Consider the following 23,734-nt stretch of genomic DNA (forward strand, 5'->3'; position numbering starts at 1 on the left):
ATTCACTATTTTTTAATTTTTTTTAACAGGTCAAATAAAACAAATGGACTGTGAAAGGACTTTTGTGTGTGGGAAAAACAATATTTCTCAAACATTTTTTTCATATAATCTCATACTATCATGTAAGTAATCGCAACTGCCTTTTTTAAACTGCAAAAGCTTTATCTGTTTTTAAAAATAAATGTTTTAATGAAGATAAAATTGTTTTTCTCTTGCATTATTTTGAAGTTGTTTACATTATCTGAAGGTTGATCTGTAAAGGTTGAATGTATTTTAAGGATTATTTATATGTAAATAATATTTTGTCCTTTTTTAAACTCTCTAATATACAGTTGTGTTCATCACATCCACAGCACCTGGAATCAGCAGCCCGTTCTATACCGAATATGCAAAGTAGTAGATTTTACAGTTGGTTACATTTTACTCTATTATTAGAGGATTTGAGAACTAAAACCTTTGGCAAAGTCATGAGACGAGAAATAAAATACATGTGGTACACATGCAAACTGACATGAGAAATTTAAATGTGTACTTGGTTTCGCTTACTGGCATAACCACAGCTCACACCTGGTGTCTGTGATGCTCCGTTGCTCTTTGCATTCTCTCACTTCTGTATTTTGGTACTTTTTTGAGACCCGGGTGTTACTCAATGCTTCCGCTTGCTGCTTGCCCTGATCACTCTGCCCTATCATGCATAACAACTGTGCAACAGACTTCCTGCCTTATCTTCACCTGACACAGCAACACCAAACAATGTCAAATTATAACTCTGCCATCTAGCCTAAAGACAAACACACTACACTTAAAACTGAAATGAAACAGTTCCTCATTTACCAAAATCTGAAGGTATGTATAACTGAGATGACATCAAGTTTTTTTCTTGCTGCGTTAACACATAATATTTATAATTATACATGTAAAGTCAAACTAATATTTGCTCTTTCTCAGCGCCTCGGATTGTCCCACCGATTGTCCCACGGATTGTCTCACCAAACATCATATTGTACTCAGTCTGGGATGGGGAATTTGGAATCTCACCATTTAGGCTCATCTGCACATTGAGTGACTTCTTTCCAGACAATCTGACTTTGGAGTGGGTACAGGATGAAGATCCACAGAATCAAACCAACAAGGCAAGCACAAGGAAGCTACAAAGTGCAGAGGGAGAGGGGAAAACCTTCAGCCTGAGCAGCAAACTCAGCCCAGATATGACAATGTGGGCAAAAGGCTCAACTTTTACCTGCATGGCTAATCACAATGACGTTGAATATAACAGAACAATAAACATTTGTCACAGTAAGTATGTAGAGTTACTGACTCAAAGAACACATTTATCATGCACAAATTCTTAGTATGTGAAACAAATTAAGATCAGTCTTTAGTTAAAAGTTTGTTTTATTAGCTCGCCATATTAATAAGCAATTTTTCTTATAATCCACAGAAATTCACCTTTATTGTAACGATGTCAGACTCTAATGTTTGTTTGTTTGTTTTTTACTTTCCTATTAACAGCTCTTCCAAGCTCCCCTCCCTTCATTCAAGTGGAGATTTCCAGGTTCAAGACTGCAATTACCTCAAATACTGACGTGCAAGCAACATGTTTGGTCCACACTTATTTTGATGCCATGATCACCTGGCTGATTGATGGCACAGCCAAGAGTGAAAGAGTGACCCAAAAGAAAAACGCAACTCATATAATCAGCAATCTTAGAGTTCCCTCGACTCAATGGGAGAAAGTGAAGAACGTAACATGCAAAGCAGAGCATAAGTGCTTCACATCTGCTGAGAAGACCATAAATATTGCAGGTAAGATGATACAACAATAGGAAAATCAGACATGTAATGACCAAAGAGCAATTAAAATAATGTTTTTGCATGATCATCCAGGTTGTCCAGTTAATACTCCTTTGGTGGAGATCAGGCGATCTCTCACAGATCTGCTGAAGAGAGACCGTGCAGTGTTCGAGTGTGACATCCAAAAACTGTCGTCATGTGACCTCTTCATCACCTTAGAAGTCAATCATGGTCAAATGCTTGAAAAAAAACATTATAATTTTGCTGAAGGCTCAGTAGTCAATCTTTCAATCAGTAGTCAATTCATTGTCCCTCAGAAGTTCTGGATGAAAGACCAAACCTTTACCTGCAAAGTGTTTCAAGGCTTTTCTCAAACTTTTCACTCAAATTCCATCAGCAATATTTTTGGTGAGGAGATTTCCCTTTTTTTCCCTCTGTAGAAGCTGATTTATCTTTGTTGTTTTATAGTTACATGGTTTCTATTAAATAGACTAATAGATGCACTGATTTATGCCCCTTTAGTGGACCCATCCATGGAGCTTCTTCTGGTTCCCAGTAAAGGTTCAGAATCAAAGACTCTTTCATGCTCTGGATGGAGCTTCAACCCTCACATTAAATGGTTGTCTGACTCTCAGGAAAGGTCTCCAAATTCCACTGATATCAGCATGAGTGTAGATGGACATATTAGAGTAACGAGTCAACTTGTAATTGATCACTCTGAGTGGAAAAAAGGGAATAATTTCACCTGTGAAGTGTCTGACAGGTCTCTGAACACACGTATCACAAAAACGATCAGTCTCTGTTCAGGTACAGTGAAAATTCTCTTATTGTGATGCTCATTAAGAATGCAATAAGACTATTTTTAAATTAGAAATTTGGATATGACACATTTTATAACTCCAGGGTTGTTGCATATTATTTTAATTTATTTATGTATTCATTTTTTAAAATTAATTTTATTTTTTATAGAAACTCCATCATCATCACACCTAGTTGGGGTTTATGTCCAGGGACCACCACCACAGCTGAGTGAGAACAAAGGAAATGTGACTATTACCTGTCTTCTGGTCGGTCTTAATCTTAATGATTTCTCCATCACCTGGAGAGTAGGTGGGAGTCCTGCGAGTAATGTCCTTACTTATCCCCCATTGAGTCACAGCAATGGAACAGAGACTCGACAGAGCTTCCTTAATGTGTCAGCAGTGGACTGGAATGCATATACAAACATTTCTTGTGAAGGAAAACATCCATGCTCCAATCAGGGGAATGAAGACCATATAAGCAAAAGCACAGGTAATGTCAGAAATGTAACAAATTGATTACAGCTCTTTCTAAACTTTATGTTCCTCTGGTTGTGACTATATTTTTATGGTTCTCTCCCCTTTGTGTTTTTCAAGTCCGCCTTGTGCCAACAATGAAGATAATACAACCAACTGCCTCTGAACTTTTTATGTCTGACAACGTAACACTTGTTTGCCTAGTGTCTGGATTTTTCCCTGCTAACATCATAGTGTACTGGGAAGAAGATGGCCAGACTCTCCCATCCTCGCATTATGTTAACAGTCCTCCATGGAAATACTCAGGGAGCAGCTCTTACTCCATAAGCAGCAGACTAAACATATCCAAAACTGAAGACAAAAGGTCTACGTATTCTTGTGTTGTCAAACATGAGTCATCTAAAGTGCCTGTTGAAGCCAATATAACAAATGTGTTTGGTGAGCTGCTGTTTAGCATTTAATATTTACCTATTATTTCCAGTTGAACAAACTGATTAAAATTGACTGACTCATTGCTAAAATTGTTGTGGATATCTTTCTAGCATCAGTAATCTACAGCCAGCTATCAGCCTACTTGCTTGAGGGCTCTAATGAACTTGTGTGTCTGGTCTTTGGCTTCATTATTCACAGATACACCGGATTGCTGTAATTTATTTGACAACATTGTGCATGCTGATGTGAATCAAGACACAGCTGAGGAAAGCTGGAATGTGGTTTTCACCCTCATTGGTTTTTTCATCACCGCCACCATATATGGTATCATAGTTACATTGATTAAGGTAAGCACTTGTTATTTGATTGTTGAAAAGTAAGATTTCATTCTAATTTTTCAATCGAACCATGCAGATTATTATAATTACTCTTATTACTATCCATGCAAAGGAGACAGGGAGCATAGAAAACACAGTATATACATGCACTACAATCATTACAGTAGGATGCTGTGAAAAATTGTGACACACAAATCTAATCTAACAATTCAGTCTGTATTATGTCTGTGTGGAAGATTGGAAAGAAAGCAACTTGACTTCTTTAAGTTTCCTGAAGAGGTTTCGCCTCTCATCCAAGATTTTTTTTTTTCAGTTCTAAAACCTAACGTTGGAGAGTCCCAGGTATTGAAACCTCGGTAGGGATTGTCTTTTACCAAGATTGCAAAACTCAGCTTTAAATCTCCATCTAAAGGATAAAGATCACTCTTTTGAGTGTTCACGTTTTGGGCTGAGAAGACAGATGATTCACATCTTGGCTTACTGACCTAAATAGGTTATTTGACAGGGTGGGCAAAGCTATGGTGATAATTACTTTTTTTCACATCTTGGATCAAATGATGGGGCACATGGTTAATAGTGGATCAGTCACCCTCTTAAGGTACAACACTCACTAGTGTTTAAATACCTGGAACTCCCCATGTGGTTTAAGAACTAAGAAGCCTCTTGAAGGAGAGGTGAAACATCTTCACAAAACCTAAAGGAGTCCAGTTACTTTCTTTCTCAGCTTCTAAGACTGTGTTATGACATTCCACTTGGTGCTTAGTTGAACTTTCAAATATGACAAATATATACAACTTTGGTTTTTGAATGAAATATTTGTATATGCCATATAGATGTTGGCACTCAAAGTTCCCTGTGCAATGTTTAGGCAAAGTTTCATTATGATTAGTCCACTCATCTAGGAGCATATAGTGTAATAATAATAATAATAATAATAAAAGTTGCTGTTGTTTCTTTTATTTATTTCAAGACAAAACAATACAAAGTTGTCACTAAAGGATTACATTTTCTCTCTCATTTTTTCTTTCAGACGAAATCATGATGTTCACAGGACGGTTCCTGTATTATGACTGAAATATGGAAATTCTGGGGGTTTGAACAGCACCTGTCCTGACTAGTTTAAACATTTAATGCTTTTTGTTTCCATGTTATTAATGGCATTGTTTATGCTTTACAATTTTTGACATTTGTGTTTTAGTTTTGTGCTAGATGTGACATGTATGTAAGATGATGTGAGGAAATGCATTAAAATCAATAAAGAAAACGAATGACTAAGTACCTTCATTTCTTCTTGAATTCAGAAAAATGCTAACTTACCTCACAGAGTACAAGTAATGACACATACTAATACAAAACTGTTTATCTTTTGGAAAATTGTGTTGTGCATCATCATATTGTATTACTTGGATTTTCCACAAGATTGAGACAAATGTGTAGTAGCAGCAATATGGGTGCCACCTCTATGTGAAAACCTATGCTGATCATAATTTAAAGATGCTGACAAGATGTGATGGGAAGGCAGTTGTGTTATAAAGAGGTGAATTCATTTCAAAGTACAAAGAATTAAGGCTTACTATTGGCTACCTCTGAAATAAACTGGATGTGTGTTTGTCCCAGTTGGCTGAAGACCCTGCGGCAGCCAGCCCAAATCTGTGACGCACCCCCACCCCAGGTGCTTACCTGAACCCTTCTGTGTTTCCATACATAGCAATGATAAATTTAAACCAAACATCCCACATTAGCTAATAATCCACTAGTAGAATTCCTGGTTAGTCTAGTCTGGTTCGGGACCAAGTGATAAACTGAAAAGCAGTGAAGTGGTTAAAAGAACATAAATGCTCTGTTCATTCAAAGAAGAAAATAAAGATTTATCTTTAAAAGAAATGAAGTCATCTAATGATTTAATTATCAAGACAGAAGAAGTCTATGGTGCAGACTATCCCCTATAAATTCACTTATTGATATGGGAAATAACAGTATTTAATGTTCTAAAATATAAACATGTATTTATAAAATTGGATTGTAGGGTGAATTATCAAAGTGCCAATTTACAGACTATATAATATATAGACATATAATATATAGACAATATACCCCCAATATTACCCAAACCACTTCCCTTTATCCTGAATTCTTTGTATCTCAGTATTTTATCTGCCCTTGTTATTGATGCTACAGCTTTGTCTTTATTCAAGAAGTCCCACTGAATGTTTTCTCTTATGAAAACAAATGATGAACTACATTAAATAAAGTAATTTCATACCTCAAATCATCACAGTGACAAAAATATGAATCCAGAGGCCAAAACACAATCCAACCATGAAAACTGCATCATGTCAGGGACCATTCCCCCATTAAAACATGACTGGATCATTTACTGGAGGAAGCAGATTGTTAGGATATGCGGTCCAACAACCGTGTACCACTGCACTCTGGTGGACATAGTAATTATGACATCGGAAAAAGTAAAGCCTACTGCAAAATAAGATGATGCCACAATGAGTCCTGCACAGAAAAGTGGTCAGTATGGATGATTGCGGTTTAAAAACACAATAAATAAATAAATGAAATAAAATCATATCACAGGACATTTTCCACTTCAAACTAATATTCAACATGGCTTTGCCTCATAATCAAGTCTGCTTCTGATTTTTGCATTTCAGTTTTTTTAAGGTCATGTAGGAACAAATTACTAATTGCTGAGAGTTTCCAGGTATACTGATGCTCTGTTTAATCTGTTTAAGTCACAGTTATTATCAAATCGTGGTAATGTGTGTGAAGGTCGCAGTGTCCAAAAGGGAGAAAATACCTTTTTAGTCTAAAAAACGAATTTAAAAATGCCCTCCTAAAAGCTATCACTATTCAACACTGGTCATAGAAAACAGAAACAGCAACAGGTTTATTGTGACCACTGTAGTCACGCTGACAAAGAGTCAAAGTTCCAGGTCACGTTTTTCTTTAATTTTAACTTGCAAGGATTTCATGAATTTCTTGAATGAGTGTTCATCAAAATATGAGGAACAAAAACAGATTTTTAGTTTTAGTCTCCTTTTCTATTTAATAGTTATTTGTTCTATTATAAGTTAGTTAACATAAACTAATGTAAGTCTATAACCAGCAACCGACCAACACGGTGATGTAATGTTCTACACTGACACAAGATGGTGCTAAATATGTTCTAAAAACGTTAAACACTTCTCTCTTAACTCAAGCTTCACAGACAGTGTTAAATCTATGCCCCTGTTGCTTGTCTTGTGTTTCTATGGTGTATTGACAGTCATGTGCTTTTTGTGCTGAGGTGTTTTTTTTCTGTTATCAAACTGTTCTGCCATTAGGAGCTCAGTCTGAGTGGAGTTTTTTCTCCTCCTCTCACCTCATGTTATGTATTTTCGTTGTTGTTTTTTCCTATCAGCCTACCTCTCTGACATGTCTTCCCAATGTGTTGTTTGTGTAAGTTTGGTCAGAAGGTTCCTTTGTAAGTGTGCATGCGCCATTAGCGTGCTGCCTGCTGTAACCCTAATTTCCTTCAGGATTAATAAAGTATTCTGATTCTGATTGATTAATCTGAGTTAACTTCAATCATTTCTACCTCGAAACCATGATTATGCCTTTTAGACTCCATACCTACAAGACTGCTCAAATAAATGTCACCATTAATAGTGTTTAAATTCTAAATGAGGTTAATCTGTCTGTATTAAAAGAGTAGATACCACAGGCTTTTAAAGTGGTGGTAACTAAACCATTACTTAAAAAGCCCTTACTTGATTCAACTGTCTTATCTAATTACAGGCCAATCTCCAACCTTCCTTTTATGTAAAAAAAAAGAAGAAGAAAAAGAAAATCATGAACGAGTAGTTGTAAAACAGAAAACTAATAATCTCCAGATGAGGATTAATTTGAAAAGTTTCAGTCAGGATTCAGAATTCATCACAATACAGAAACAGCAAGTTATGAATGATCTTCTTATGTGCTCTGACTGTGGACTCATCTCTGTGCTTGTCCTGCTAGACTTTAGTGCAGCAGTCCATAACACTGACCACAATATTTCACTCCAGAAATTAGAACACAATGTAGGTATTAAAGGCACTCTGCTGCTGTGATTTGAATCATATCTATCTGATAGATTCCAATTTAAGCATGATAATGAGGAGTCTTTCTCAGACACAAAAGTTTTTCATGGATTTCCTGTGTCATGATTCAATAAATTTTCACATCATGCACACATTATTATGCTTTCCTAAACTTTATTAAGTTAATATTATTAGAAAATAGTGCTAACATTTTTATTGTTATGCAGATGATACCCAGCTCTATACAGAGCAACCCCTCATTCAACAACTGGAGTTTCCCCTTCAGAACTGCTCCATGGACGACGAATGAGAACAAAGTTACAGGTAATGGATATGCCTGTTCCCCAGACAGAGAGGCATACCATGTGCAAAAGAGTTAAGAATAAGCAAATGAAAATGAAAGAATACACTGATGCTCGCAGACACGCCAAACCGTCCAACTTTCAGCCTGGTGACAAGGTATGGGTTAGGAAGCCATGGAAGGTAAAGAAAGGCGAGTTAAAGTTTTCTAAACCAAGGGCTGTCATGACAAGGAAAGGACCAAACACTTATTTGCTGGATGATGGAAGGACCTGGAACTCCTCACACTTATCGGCTCTGTCAGAGCTGAACACAGGTACTGATTCTGACACAACAATGGACTGTCATAAACCAGGAACTGATCTAGCATCTAACTCTGAGTCTGATAGTAGGCTTAGGCCCACCAGGATGAGGAATCCACCTTGCTGGACCCAAGACTTTGTCATGGGAAAGTGAATGTTATTGAGCAATGTGAAATATGTTAAACGAGTATTAGGTGACATACATCAGAATGATGAAGTCAGGTTCACATAAGAAATCCTTGTTCAAAGGGGGAAGATGTTGTGTCCACATACTATTGCATTTGATCTGTAGATGCATTTACCAGAAGTGTTAGAGGGCGTTAGTGAGTATCTTGTTGTTGTTGTGGTATTTGGGAAGAAGAAAAAAGGGAAAAAAAATTAAAAAGGAGTTATCTCCGGTGATCCTCTGTTCCTACCTGTGTGTGTGTAATGCCTGCTGAACTAACACCACACAACACAATCATATTCAAATATGCTGCTTATGTCAAATAAATAACATAAAGCAAATGTTTCTCCTTAATAGCATGATATATTATTAAATATTTCTTATTCCTGGGTTTAGGTTAATTGGTGATTCTAAATTGCCCATAGGTGTGAATGTGACTGTGAATGGTGGTCTGAATCTATGTCTTAGCCCTGAGATAGATTCATGACCTGTACATGGTGTACATTCACTGTGGCCCTAAGACAGATGGGATGGGCTCCAGCACCCCAGTGGCCCTGAATTGAATAAGCGGAAGAAATTTGATGGATTTCTACATTTATGAATAGTATGTAAATTGAAATTAATAATTCAATGCTTTTGCATACATACATTTATGTACATCTTTTTTTTCCAGTGGTGTTTAAGAGGAATCCAACTCCTAAAGTGATTTCCTCTCCTGATGAGGACGGTACCTATACTGCCTCCTGATTTGCCAAAGAGTTTGCACCAAAAAAACATGCCATTAAATGGCTGAAAAAAGGAGCAGACATCACCAGCAAAGTAGATCTGATCACTAGCAAGTTTTCTCACATTAAATTCCAGTGATGTGAATGAAGATACCTTGAAGTGATTTAAAGTGACCAGTGTAGCAGCTTGTAAAGATGGGCAGGATTATTGAGAGTAAGGACTGTCCATAGAGTAGCATCTGTATTACAAAGGCAGTGGTATGTGGGGTGGGGTGAAGCACGATGCAGGTCGCCTTACGGTGTGTTCACATCGAACGCGATAGACGCAACCAAACCGCACCAGACGCCCCTAGCTTGACGCGTGCACATTCGCACCTCGACGCGGAAATGTGGGAGGAAGTAGTGCCAGACGGTATGTTTGCAAGATGGCAGCTGTCGATCTAGCGTTTGAAGAGATAGTCTTCCTTCTCTATTTACTGTGGAGAGCAGAGCAGCGGTTCATCAGGTCCTCCAGAAGCGTGAGCAGTTTGGTGAGTTTCACCACTTGCTTCAGGAGCTGCGTCTGGATGACGGCCGCTTTCAGCGGTACCACCGTCTTTCCCTCACCCAGTTTGAGGAGCTGCTGTCCCGCGCCGGTCCAAGCATCGCCCGCCTAAACACCAACTACAGGCGCTCAATCCCACCTGCAGAGCGCCTGTCCGTCTACCTGAGGTTAGTAAAAGTGTTTAATACAGTAGTCCTTTATTGATACCTGTGCATGCCGTCGGTGTTTACTGATAGCAAACTGTGGTATGGAGACGACTGTTTATAATATTTCTAGTGATACTCGAAAGGTCTCATGAAGTCCCGATTTAATTCAATTTATACTGTTATCAGTGTTTGCAATGATAGCATGGCTGTGGTGTCATATCAATGTATTTTCTCGGTGTTTGCTGATATCAAACTGTGGTATGAGGACCACTGTTGGTAATCTTTGTAGTGATACTCAGAAGGTCTATCTTATAAAGTCCTTTTTTTTTTTTAGACCTGGTTTAATTCTTGTATAGAACCGGTTGAATATTTGTATATAATCCCTGCAGCTGTCAGACTCTATAACAGGGGTCACCAGCCTTTTTTAAAACTGAGAGTTAGATAAAATTGTGAACAGTTTGGTTCATCTTTAGTTATATGATAATAACAATTCTATCTTGATATGCTATGTCTTATCACAGGTTAATTTTTCAAAAGGGTTAGGGTTAGGGTGCCCAAATTAAAATTGTTCTTTAGCTATTGTACACTGTTCAGAATGTTTCTTGGAAAACGCTACATCCAGATGAACAGAATCAGAATGGGATTTATTTACCTGGATGATTGAGCATGCATCAAAACATCATTTAGATGTTCTTTCATACTGATGAGTCCTCAGGTAGGTAGATAGGTAGACCAGATAGACAATATATTACCCAAAGTATTTGCTTCTCTTCCTTCTCACACATATGAATTGAAATGAAGTGATATCCCATTTTTAATCCATAAGGTTTAGTCTGATGTATGACGCTTTGCAGCTCTAACAGCTTCAACTTTTCTGGGAAGCCTTTTGACAAGGTTTAGGAGTGTGTTTATGGGACTTTTAGACCATCAGACACTGATGTTGGACGAAAAGGTCTTGCTTAGAGTTTCTGCTCTAATTCACCCCAAAGGTGATGAAGTTCCACACCAAACTCACTCATTTATGTCTATATGAAGCTTGCTTTGTGCACTGGTGCAAAGTCACATCTCGTCCAAAGTCATGTTAGAACAGGAAGGTGCCATCCTCAAACTGTTCCCAAAAATTTGGGAACATGAAATTGTCCAAAATGTCTTGGTATGCTGAAGCATCAAGAGTTCCTTTCACTGGATTCACTGGGGGCCAAGTCCAACTCCTGCAAAACAACCCTACACCAATCCGTCCACCAAACTTTGCACTTTTCTGGAGTCTAGTGGCATTGAGCTTGATGATGTAAGGCTTGGATGCAGCTGCTCGTCCTTGGAAACCCATTCCATGAAACTCTCTACTGACTGTTTTTAGCCAATCTGAAGACTACATGAAGTATGGAGGTCTATAGGGATCGACTTTGCAAAAGTTGGAAACCTCTGCACACTATGCCTCTCAGCATTTACTGACCCCACTCTGTGATTTTACATGGGCTAATACTTTGTGCCTGAGTTGCTGTCATTCCCAGTCACTTCCACTTTGTTATAATACCACTAATAGCTGATAGCGGACTATTTAGTAGCAAGGAAATTTAACAGTGGGACTTGTTTCACAGCTGGCATTCTATCACAGTACCATGCTTAAATTCTCTGAGCTACCCGAGAGTGACCCATTCTTTCACAAATGTTTGTAGGAACGATGAACATGCCTAGGTGCTTGATTTTACTGTATATGCGTGTGGCCTTGGAAGTGAATGGAATACCTGAACCTCAGTGATTTGGATGGGCAAATAATTTCTTTTGACAATATAGTGTGCAACTCAGCATCAGCAAAGCAAAAGGTGTATATGGGCCAAGGATTTCAGAAAGTGGTTGACTGCAAAATGTCTGTGTAGGTTCTCAGTCATCTAGGTAATGGTAGTTTTGTGTTTGCTTGCTTTTTTGAAAACCTTATCACAGAAGATGATAGGTAAAACATCTTCAATAACCTAAAGATGTTGCTTTGTTCCCATGTTGACTGCAAATGATTTTTCATCAAAATAATAAAATAAAATAAATAAATAAAGACCATCCAACCCAGTACTAGCAAGGTGTACCTAATAAAGTGGCTGGTAAATATATAAAGGCATCCCTGCTTATTGTAAACAGTACAACATGCTGAACATGGAACGTAACAGGGAAAGGTTTTTGTAAGAGTATGCGACACAGTGGGTGTGAACCCACACTGTTAAATGGCAATACAAAAACATGTTTGTTTTTTGAAAAGAGAGAATAAACAGGGCAAATATTCTTTATATAAAAGATATTAAAAGACGTTTTGACTAATAAAATCCAAACACTAGAATTATATTAAATTCCTTTATCTTTATCCATGACACAGTATATACCAATAAAAAACAACAGATGTTTGGACAAGAAGCAAATAAATAAACATTAGAAACTAAAGTTAAGGAAAAAAACTGTTATGCTTAGCTTTATACTCTTGTCTCGCAGCGCCTTGAAAGCGGTGTATTTCCCTTGGGATTCCGGAGGAGGGTCATCAAACGGTGGGTGGACAGCGGATCCAGCGAGGCCACCACATGATGTTTTTTTGTGTCATCAGCTGAAACGCCACAAAGAGCACTTAGCTTCCACGAAGGAGGGTTGTGAAGCCAAATATCCAGCAGCTTAGCCGCCACAGCAAAAATGAAAAGGAACAGCTCTGCTATCACTTCCAACATAAATGAAGACAGAAAACTAAACAGCAGTGAGGAAGTTTTCAAGAAGTTGGGCTTGTTGGTATATAATGAGGTGCTACACGATCGCTATCGACACAGCTATGTTAGCATAACATAAACAGTGAAGCTGGAGGATGAACGCTAACCTTTTTCCACTCAATAAAAGTTAACGTGAGGGTTCCTGATGGTTTTTGGCAAATGCAAATGCAAAGAAAAAAGTTAAATTGTTTGATGTGTTTAGGATAAATTATGAAAAGAGGTGTCTTAAAATGTGGATAGAGGAAGCAGGGAGACAGGAGAAAAAGCCAGCTCTTGAGGAGATGCCAATATCAGATAAAAAAGGAGCTGAGGGAGAAGCAGTTGCTGCTAAACCCACAGCTCCACCACCACATGTTAGTGACAGTTCACTTCCTTCTCCGTATGCTATTTTACAGGCTGCCCAACAGGCGATGAAGCCTGACCCCGACTTGGACTCCTGTCCTCCCGGACCGCAACAGCCGCAGCAGCACCAGCAGCTCCAGGGCTCAGTGCAACCTCCCCAGCAGCAATCCTGATTGCAGTCATCCGGCGCTGTAAGACCACCGTCTCCACCTTCACCTCCACCAGGACTCCCAACCCCACTACTGCCTCTGTCTTCATTTTTGCTCCAAATAAAAGGGAGCCACCAATCGGAGCAAAAGGTTTTTGGGTCCAAACCAGCGGGCCTGAGATGTGGGACAGTCGAAGTCGTCCAGCCTGAGTACCCGATCCTAAAACCCATCTCAGAGGAAGAGCATGTGGCTCCCAACACTAGTGAAGACATGCTCACAGAGGAGGACAATGATGAGAGTGATCTTTCTATACTGAGTTAAGAAAGTGTTACGACTATTACTAAAGTGATGTGATTAATACATAAAATAAAGAAATTTCCAGTACAGGCACTTGTGGAGGTGGAAGAGCCAGAGTGTTATGGTAGTTGGGATGGAGAGCAGTAAGAGGTGAACATTTGTTTTCTTGAACTAAAATTTCAACCATCACTACAGAAAATTCAGATCAAACAACAAATGCATGAAGTTTAATCTCGGAGTTTAAATCAATTATTGTCAGAAGAGCCAAATATTTTTTGCATATTCATAAACCAATGTAAAATTACTTGTTAAAGTTTTATAAATATCTTGAAGAAATAATGAATGCATTATAGTCATTGTGCAATGAAAGGTTTTTGTGTGGGTTCGAGCCACAGTGTACGATGGGAACCACTATAACACATTCTATGACAAAAACCTCATTCAACTGAAAACAAAACAGTGAGAACAGAAAATTGATAAAGAAAGAAGCACTAGTGGTTAAGGACATTTGCTTCCTGTGTGTGTTTTACAAAAATATATGAAAGGAAAAACTGTTCAAAAGTTAATGATATGTTATATTTACGGTAACAGCCTTTTTGAAGATACAATGAGCTTTCAACTAATAACACTTCCTAAGCATTTATTTAAGCAGCTATTAAAAAATGTTAACATACAAAACGTTCATAGAAAAAATGTAAAACCATAAAAAAGATGCTATGTCTTTAAAAAAGATTTAAGATAACTCTGAAGATTCTAAATAAAGGAAATAATATTTGTTTTCCTGCTTATCCATGTGGCATAGGTTTTTGAAGTGTTGTGTGTCACAGTGTGGGGTGGCCACAGTGATTCACACAGTTACAAAAACCTCCTTAAGCGAGGCAAAGTCTTTCTTTATGAAATCTTTCCATAATAATTTTAGTAGTGTGTGAAATGAGTGGTCATGTTGCGAATTATACATGCAAAAACCTAAAAACACAATAAAATCATGTTACTGATGTAAGGACAAGCAAGGGCATAAATATTAATTACAGAAAAGCTGAAAAGCTGACTAAGATTAAAAAATAACTTTGTCCCCATAGCACAGCATATACCTATCAAATACAGTATATTAATTAATTGTATGTATTTTGTTTTGATTCACTCTTCACAGGTAATACAAACAAGAGGAAATATTTGCATTATCAAAGTCACACACTTTATATTGTTCTTTTTATATTGTTTCTGTGGATGATACAAAAAAATCACTGAACTGAGTTGAACTGAAAATCATTATAAATTTTATTTTTCGTTAAAAGTTTTAAACAACAAAAAATATTTATTTTAATACTTATTGGTAAACATGCAAGTAGAACATAGGCCACAGTGGCGACTACACTGTGGCACAGGTTCTTGCATCACTGTGTGTCACTGTGTATATAACTGGGGCAGCCACAGTGATTCACATGTGTGTGAGTGTGTGGGCTGATGTTTTTGTACGGGGTTGAACCACAGTGTACTATAGCGGCCACAGTGGCACATCCTATGACAAAAACTTCATTCCACAAAGAACGGGACTATTATGTGTATGGTGATATTGCACTGAAATAGTGAAAGTAAAAGTCGTTAGGTAAAACTTCTATTTTCTGCTTGTGTAACAATTGTACTGTATTGTAAAATACTGAACATTTCAGGCCCCATTTCAGGAAATGTTTTTGTATGAGTTTGTGTCACTGTGTGGTGGAACCTACACTGTTAAATGATAATACAAAAACATGCCCTAAACTGAGCTATGGCACATTTTGTTATGAAAGAGAAAGTTCACTGACACATTTAAAGAAGACTAAACAGCAATTTTGTTGATGTTTCTAAGAGCAAAAATATTAATGACAAAAAATAGTGAAATTAGTTATTGTAACTTATAAATTCCAAGCACCATAAGTTCAATTGTGATTCATTTTTCGTCTATCCATCATACACCATCAGGTTAAGATAATTTTTCATGCAAGTTGTCCTTTCTTACATGTAGTATGGAAATGATCTATTTCTATTTACACTATCGGAAATATTCAATACTAACCCAAATACTAACATCATTATTCTAACATTCAACAAAACCTAGACCAACATACATGTCCCTGATGGACATTTATTCCTCCAGCTGCCTCAGCAGAGCAACAAACATCATCAAGAGCAGCTCCCACCCTGGTCTTGACCTTTTCAACCAGCTTCCTTCAGGGAAGCGCTACAGGTGCATCAGCACAAAGACCTACAGACTTGAGAGTAGTTTCATCCCAAAAGCCATAACCACCCTGAACTCACACATGAACTGATGACACAGTTCCACCCCCAATTCCAAGGACTTCCCTCTATAAACCACTATAAACCACCTGTACAATACTTAATTTTACATACAATAACACAAACTGTAAATACATAACACTATATGCATAGTCACAAAAAAATGTAAATGTAGTGAAACAAATGGTAAATTGAAATGAAATGAAAAAATGAAAGCTATTGTTAAAAGTAATATAAAAATCTTAAGGAAGTGGATGATAGCCAGTGTGCACTGTAAAGTTTTTGTATGGGGTAGTTTCAACTTGAAAAATATGGCAATTTAACAGTTTTTCTTTATTGCTTCTGGTTCACCATAGTTAAAATAGTTCATAAACTGACAGACAGACAAAGAAAAATAGTGTTAAACTAATATAAAAGCATTAAAGTTAGAACCAGTGTGAAGTTTCATGATAGCCAATGTACATGGTGAAGTTTTTGTAGAGGGTTCAACAACAGTGCACTATAACAACCACAATGATATATCCTTTGGCAAAAACAATGGCCATGATCACGGCCCTTTTCCATCCTGCACATGGTCAGCTGTGAACACAAGTAGTAGTGTTCTTATTATACAACTTTCTGATCTGCTTGGAGCTGGGAGGGCACATAAAATAGTGTCAACTGTTATAACAAGTTAGAATGACCCAATTTATATAATTCAGACACAAGCAAGTCCTCATATAATCCTGTATGTGGAAAGTGTAAGACTGGTATGTTTCTAACAAAACAGTTCTTAGGGAAAGCAAAGATGTTTATATATTGGTAGTCATGTTTTCTTACACTAAGAACTTATGTTAGAACGACACCAGCTAAAAGGTTATAGTTTTTTAGCCCTTATTTTCATAATAATAGGAGTAATATGTAGATCTTTACAAATTAAAATGCACCAAACACATTTTAAATAATATATATTAGACTTTATTTACAGTTAATTTTTACTTCAAATGTATTTCTTTCCAAAGTTAAAGTGTTAAACCTACATACAGTCAGGGGTATTTTCAAACTTTCAAAGGACATCCTTTCGGGTTAATATTATTATAACACACAGGAAGCAGTCTTCACCACAACAGATGTTTCTGCATGCAGTTAACAAACTGAAACTTTGGACTGATAGCAAAAAGCTCAGCACTGATAGTTCTTGTTAATATATTGGACAAAGCAGGAGAGATACAGTGTTTGTATGTTTTTTAGCCTGAAAATAAATATTTCATCAATGGCATTTCCTTATAGAATAGCACATCTGAACTGAATAATGCCTGAGTAAAGAAAAATCATAATTAATACCAATTCAAAATGAGTATGAGTACCACTAAGAGTATGCCGACCATCAGGCATGTAACCAGGTCATAAGTCTCAGGCATGTTATTTAAGAAAGAAAGCAAAATCATTGCAGATTTTTTTTTTCACCTAAACTAAAGTGTACTAAAGTGTCCAAGCTAAAATAATAATAATTAAAAAAAAAAAAAACAATAGTGTACCATCAGGCCTTTTTAATGGTTCAGTTATTTATATGAAGAAAGAGTTAGCTGTTAAATACTTACTTGACTCTCTTGTTTCTATGTATGTGTGTATGGACAACTATATTTTCAACTAGAACTGAACGCCCAGAGTTCCACTCTGCCTCAGGTGGGAAACTTCAGGGAAGCAAAAGAGGGAACAAGAAAGGATGAGAGCAAACTGGAGTTGTAGCCAATGCACATCTGCAGGGCCCAGCTGACTCCAGAGGAAAGAAGAAGGACGCTTGTGGTTAGTGAGTGTTTTTACTGTGGGCAACATGGACATCTCATCAACACCTGTCCAGTGTGCCCACAAGACATGGCCTATATTATTTCTCCACCCAGCACTTGACCAGTTGTAGGCTTCCTCTGGCTTTGGACTCAAAATGCCACTGTCAACTCATCTAAAAATATTATTATTCACTAGAGTCATTTTTGTTCATAACACTGTTTGTAGTCTGCCACTTCTACCACAGCAACCACCATTGCCCACCAACTCATTGTCCTCCCATTTATCTATGCTTCCTTCTGTTTATCATGACCTAGCAAAGGTGTTTCAAAGGGATTTATGTAATAAGGTACTTTATTACTTTAAATTCAATTAAAAGAAAAAAGAAAGACACACAAATGCAAAACTAGATTGCAGAATTGCACATGGAAGCAAAAAAAAAAAAACACCCAACAAAAACAAAAGAAAAATGCTGCTTTTGTAATTAGTGGCTTAATCTTTAAGCATCTGCTCCAAATCTTTTCCAGTCTTTTTTGAGAGAATTGAAGGTTCATAAACCACATTTGTCATTTTGATCTTCAAGCTCAAGTTTTATTTCCTTACTTTTTCCTGCACTGTGGGTCTAAAAGGAGTTGATGATCTCAACATGATCAGGTTAGATTCACTATGCAGTTTGCCAAAGCATAACAGAGTGTGCTTTCTGTCATGTAAAATCCAGCAGGTAACATGCAAGAAATACTCAAATCAATTCAAATTATTTAAAAGAACATACCTCATTCTCAATCAGAGCAACCTGTGAGGCAGATTTATACTCAGACATCACACTTAACTCTTGTTAAGTTCTTAACATTATGAATTGTAAACAGATTATAATGTGAAAGACAATAGGCTTCATAAATGTGGAAAAACTGAGATATATTGTTGAACTTGCTGTATTTTTCTTCAGACATCTCAGGCTGTTGCTCATCAAATTACAAATTTTTTTTTAGATTGTTACAGTCTTTGCAGTATAGGCACTGTGTATGAATTGTATGACTACAGGTAATGCACAGTACTGTAGTTTTGGAGAGAAGAGGAAACAAAACTGAAATATCTGTCACACAGATTTTCCAATTTTATACAGTTTGCAAACTGTTTTCCTGCAAAGAGACCCTGAAAAGATTAGCCTGGGAATGTCTGACAGCAATGGCCCCCTTTCAACCACCATATGATTTAATAAAAAGGAAGCTACTTCAGCAACCTCCAACAAAGCATAGTATCTTGAAAAGATATTGAGGAAACATATTCCTGCTAAAGGTGAAAGCAACAAATGTGTTTAATAACTTGAGGGAAAAACTCAACAAATACAACTAGGCTATAAAGACAGAGGTACTAGCAGTTGGTTATGTGCGACAGATGACTCCACTCAGCATTACTGGAGCACTTGCTAGCTACTCTCATTATGACTGTAAATGGAAATTCATGATGCATGGTAAACATGGTAAAAGATTAAGCAGGTGGTTAATGGTGTTCTATAATTTGGTCATTATCTCCACTTGCCTTTCTGAACAAGTTTCTTCAAGCTTCTTCAAGACACATTGTTCTTTATCAGTAACATTAACTCCTACTGAATTTATCATCTGGTTGCTGTAAAAGCAGGAGCTGCCAAAGGGTCTGATAAAGAGGAAGTGTTTACAAACTGTTAGCAAGATACCTAATTTTATATAACCCAGACCACAGGAAATGGATGTCTCAAAGGAAAATGCTAATAAAGAGTACACTGGGAATCATTTTGTCTGTGAAACCTGATTCCTTTGGTTTAAATTAAATACGTATTTGTATTGGAAACAGACTCTAACAGATCACTGTGACAGCTATGGCTACTTTGACTACTGGCGGAAAGGAACACAAGTCACAGTAACGTCTGGTGTGATAGTAAAATGTATTTTGAGTTATTAAAATGCTATATTTAACTGATTATTTAATCTTGGTTATATTTTGCATATAATGTTATCTAGTAAAATAGCTGTGTAAATGATAGGTAATAGTTTCTCAGTTTACTGTTAAATGACAGAGAAGCTGTCAAAATATTTTTTGCTATGAAGTGCAATTGAAATCTGTCACTGTGACTACTACTTTGACTACTGGGGGAAAGGAACATCCGTGACTGTCACAACAGGTAAAAAATATATGTATTTTTTCCTTTTTATGAAAAATGTAATAACACTTTTTAAGTCGTTGTATTTAGGGTTTTAAAGGGACATGTTTTTGTATGTTGGATATGTTGAGTTATTACACTGTGAACGCTGCTTTTGATTACTGGGGAAAAGGAACCACGGTCACTGTCACAACAGGTAAAAAAGGTTTTTGTCTTCATATTATAAATGTAGTTCTTTAGAGGCATTTTCTGTTTTTTTGTTTGTTTGGTTTTTCGATTTTAGTGGGACCACGAGAGACTTTAAGGTGCTTGTTTTTGTATGTTCAGTGTGTTAATATCTTATACTGTGATGATGCTTTTGACTACTGGGGAAAAGGCACAATGGTCACTGTCACAACAGGTAAGAGGAGCTTTCTGACATAATGTTAATACTAAAACTATAAAACACTGTTTAATTTGGCATATTTAGAACTTGGAGGTGGTTGTTTTTGTATGTCGGATATGTTGAAATATTACACTGTGACGATGCTTTTGACTACTGGGGAAAAGGCACAATGGTCACGGTTACATCAGGTAAAATTATTCATTTCTTTCTCTTAATGTTAAGATTTAAATTTAAAGACTGTGATGTTGTTTTTTCAAAGAAAAATGTTTTTCATACTAATTTCTATAGTATTACAAGTCTATAATCTGTACCCTCGGTTTATTCTTTAATGGTTAAAACTTAGGTATTATTTTTAAGAATTCAGAATCTCAATTTGCAAAAAATGAGAGTATTCCAGATTTTTTGGTTATCGTAAAATAAGATGGAAAAATGCGAACAGGTTTTTGTGTTGAGTGGTAAATAATACTTTAGATTGTGGCCATTTATTGACTACTGGGAAAAAGGTACAATGGTCACTGTCAGTCATTTCCAAAGTTAAATGATGTCACCAAGTAATGCCATATCACAGAAGTTAGTTTTTGTGACAGGTGTGAAAACACTGTGATGGCTGGGCTTTTGACTACTGGGGGAAAGGTACAATGGTTACAGTCACATCAGGTAAGGTGATCTAATTCTTTCACTTTAACTCTAAGATTTTCATTTAAATCTTGATATTTTTTTTAAAGGAATATTGTGGTTGTGAGAAAATTCAATACCTTCATTTGTAGACTGCTGAGGGATAAATGTCTTATAATTTACAGACTTGGTTTAAATGTTGGTGGTGAAAAACAGGTTTTGTTCAGTCTTTTGAATCTCTATATATTAATTATAAGGAGAATATATCAGATTGTAGATTGTTATTAGATGGAGCGTAAGGTTTTTATAAGCAGTTGTCAGTAAGTTGTTAGACTGTGACTACGCTTTTGACTACTGGGGAAAAGGCACGACAGTTACAGTCTTCAGGTGCAAATAGCTATAATCTTTGCTAAAGAGACAAATTCCTAATTCCCACGTTACAATACAATGTAATGATTTTAATTTGTTTACAACTATAATGATAAATTTGGTAAATTAAGTACTTACATCAGCAGTTTTTGTAGTTTGTTAAAAAATTTGTCAAAAAAAGACTTTCAGACTGATTTTGATTAATAAAAATCCTTAAGTAAGAGTATCAAAAGTTTTGTGAGCAGTAAGAAAAGTATCTATTAAGTATGTCAAATGACCTTTAGACTTATAAAATGGCTCTCCAGTGACAACATCATCAGTTAAGATATGTGTCCATGGATACAAGTTATAATTTAACTTTTTGTCAGTGTCATTTCAAAGTTCAATTGTGTTCATATACATTTGCTATAAAAACTTGTTATTGTCAAAATTGGCTCTAACACATAATTTATTAGGGAGAATTTGACAGGATTTTATAATATTGTTCTTAATTAATGTTGAAGTAGACCTTTTGTATGTATCGTTAGTACTTTAGCCTTTTTATACTAAGAACTAAGTAGATTCAGTACTGTGCTACGGTGCTTTTGACTATTGGGGAAAGGGGACAACAGTCACTGTTTCATCAGGTAAGTAAACCATTTCAATCTCAAACATCAATGCTGAAGTGGAATAAAATGTGTTCTTAAAAGAGTTTGCCATCAACACTGTGAAAGGAAGTTTACCAACTTTATATTATTCTTTTATTTATTTCAGTTTTTTGTTATTGTTTTTTTGTCCATATTCTGCATTTAAAATAATTTAGAAAATGATCTATACACTAACAAAATCTGGAACTTATAACAACAGTAATATATGTAATAGCACTGACAGAGGCTGATGAACAAATTGGGATTCGGGGCATTTGAAATAATAAACATTTAAAGGCTAAAGTCTATCTTTATCTATCTATGTCTAATTATTATCTATCTTTAATTAATCTTAGGTGAAAATGTATGCTTTATTATTGTATTTCCATTGTGGTATATTAATTATTATTGTTTCCCCTTTCTTAGCCACTTCAAGTCAACCCACTGTGTTTCCCCTGATGCCATGTGGTTCTCAGAGTGGAGATATGGTCACTCTTGGCTGTCTTGCCATCGGCTTTAACCCTCCTGCTGTGACTTTCTCGTGGACAAAAAGTTCCTTCCTTTGGTCCACTTCCTTGACAGACACCATTCACTATCCTGCAGTACAGAAAGGCAATGTTTATACAGGAGTCAGTCAAGTCCGAGTGAGGAGACAGGACTGGGATGCAAGACAGACTTTTCAGTGTGCTGTAACGCATGCTGCTGGGAATGGACAGGCTTCTTTTCAAAAACCATGTAAGCTTTGTGAAGTCATATTCAGTTAATTTATCTCAGTCTGTTTGACTTATAACAACTTTAAGTGAAAGCGTTGATAATATATTCCAAAGATAAACAATTTTAATTAATGTAAAAGTTTAAAAAAAACATAGAAGTTATACAAGACCTAATAACCACTGTACTCACGTGTAATACATTATCAAATGCAGTAGTCTTGTCAGTACAAGGCTGTTTTTTTTAGTTGTTTTCTGAACCTTTGTCATAATTACTAGTGAGATAATAGTGGGCTGCATGTAGTGATTGCTACCTCTTAAAAGAAAGTTAGTTTTCTTTAGTCCTCTATTTTTTGGTTTTTGATGTTTTCAAGACATGGTACTGGAAACAAACTTAATTGTAAGTTCACTTTGACCTGCTTGTATTGACAAAAGAATCTGAGCATACCAAGGAATAAGTGTTTCAAATTTAAAAAAACAACAATTATATTCAAATATGCTGCTTATGTCAAATAAATAACATAAAAGCAAATATTTATCCTCATCAAATAGCATGACATATTCTTAAATATTGCTTTTCTTCTGGGTTTAGGTTAATTGTTGATTCTAAATTGCCCATAGATGTGAATTTGACTGTGAATGATAGTCTGGATCTGTGTCTTAGCCCTGAGATAGATTCATGACCTGTACAGGGTGTACATTGACTGTGGCCCTAAGACAGCTGGGAGAGGCTCCAGCACCCCAGTGGCCCTGAATTGAATAAGTGAAAGAAAATGGATGGGTGGATTTCTAAATTTATGAATAGTAAATAAAGATAAATACTTGCATTCTGTTGCATAAATACATTTGTGTACATCTTTGTTTTTCAGTGGTGTTTGAGCAGAATCCAACTCTTAAAGTGATTTCCTCTCCTGATGTGGACGGTACCTATACTGCCTCCTGCTTTGCCAAAGAGTTTGCACCAAAGAAACATGAGATCAGATGGCTGAAAAATGGAACAGACATCACCAGGAAAATAGATCTGATCAGTACAGTTTCTGAATCAAGAAAGGCAGATGGAAAGAAAGTGTACAACGCAGCAAGTTTTCTCACAGTAAATTCCAATGATGTGAATGAAGATACTGAATTCACTTGTGTGTTTACGGGAGGCCAAAGTGGATCTTTGAATAAAAGTGACAGAGACAACACACAAGGTGAGTAACTGATACTTTTCTTTAAAAAAAAAGTAATA

General features: G+C 36.4%; 2 protein-coding genes and 1 gene segment (V, D, J or C); all 3 read left to right on the forward strand.

Annotated features, from left to right (window-relative positions):
- Positions 1–23,734, forward strand: part of LOC100709195 (uncharacterized) — a 1,346,887-nt gene that overhangs the window by 1,133,354 nt on the left and 189,799 nt on the right. For 5 of the 6 annotated variants that reach the window (XM_025906577.1, XM_025906579.1, XM_025906578.1 and 2 more), the window contains 2 exons: positions 22,220–22,528; positions 23,373–23,696. In XM_025906577.1, coding sequence (XP_025762362.1) covers positions 22,220–22,528; positions 23,373–23,696 — 633 coding nt within the window. Of the gene's footprint in view, positions 1–20,337; positions 20,372–22,219; positions 22,529–23,372; positions 23,697–23,734 lie in introns of those variants that run through there. The other variant, XM_025906580.1, reaches the window with a different exon arrangement.
- LOC106096470 (immunoglobulin mu heavy chain) overlaps positions 1–23,734 on the forward strand; it is a 1,110,954-nt gene that overhangs the window by 925,953 nt on the left and 161,267 nt on the right. The gene's annotated exons all lie outside the window — the stretch shown is intronic.
- LOC106096474 (Ig mu chain C region membrane-bound form-like) lies at positions 55–5,119 on the forward strand. The segment is given in 10 exon segments: positions 55–122; positions 354–846; positions 949–1,296; positions 1,513–1,806; positions 1,888–2,202; positions 2,317–2,601; positions 2,764–3,087; positions 3,192–3,509; positions 3,702–3,850; positions 4,872–5,119. Coding segments are annotated over 8 exon segments (1,785 nt in total).

This window comes from Oreochromis niloticus, linkage group LG4 (genome assembly GCF_001858045.2).
Source record: "Oreochromis niloticus isolate F11D_XX linkage group LG4, O_niloticus_UMD_NMBU, whole genome shotgun sequence".
Classification (NCBI taxonomy): Eukaryota; Metazoa; Chordata; class Actinopteri; order Cichliformes; family Cichlidae; genus Oreochromis; species Oreochromis niloticus.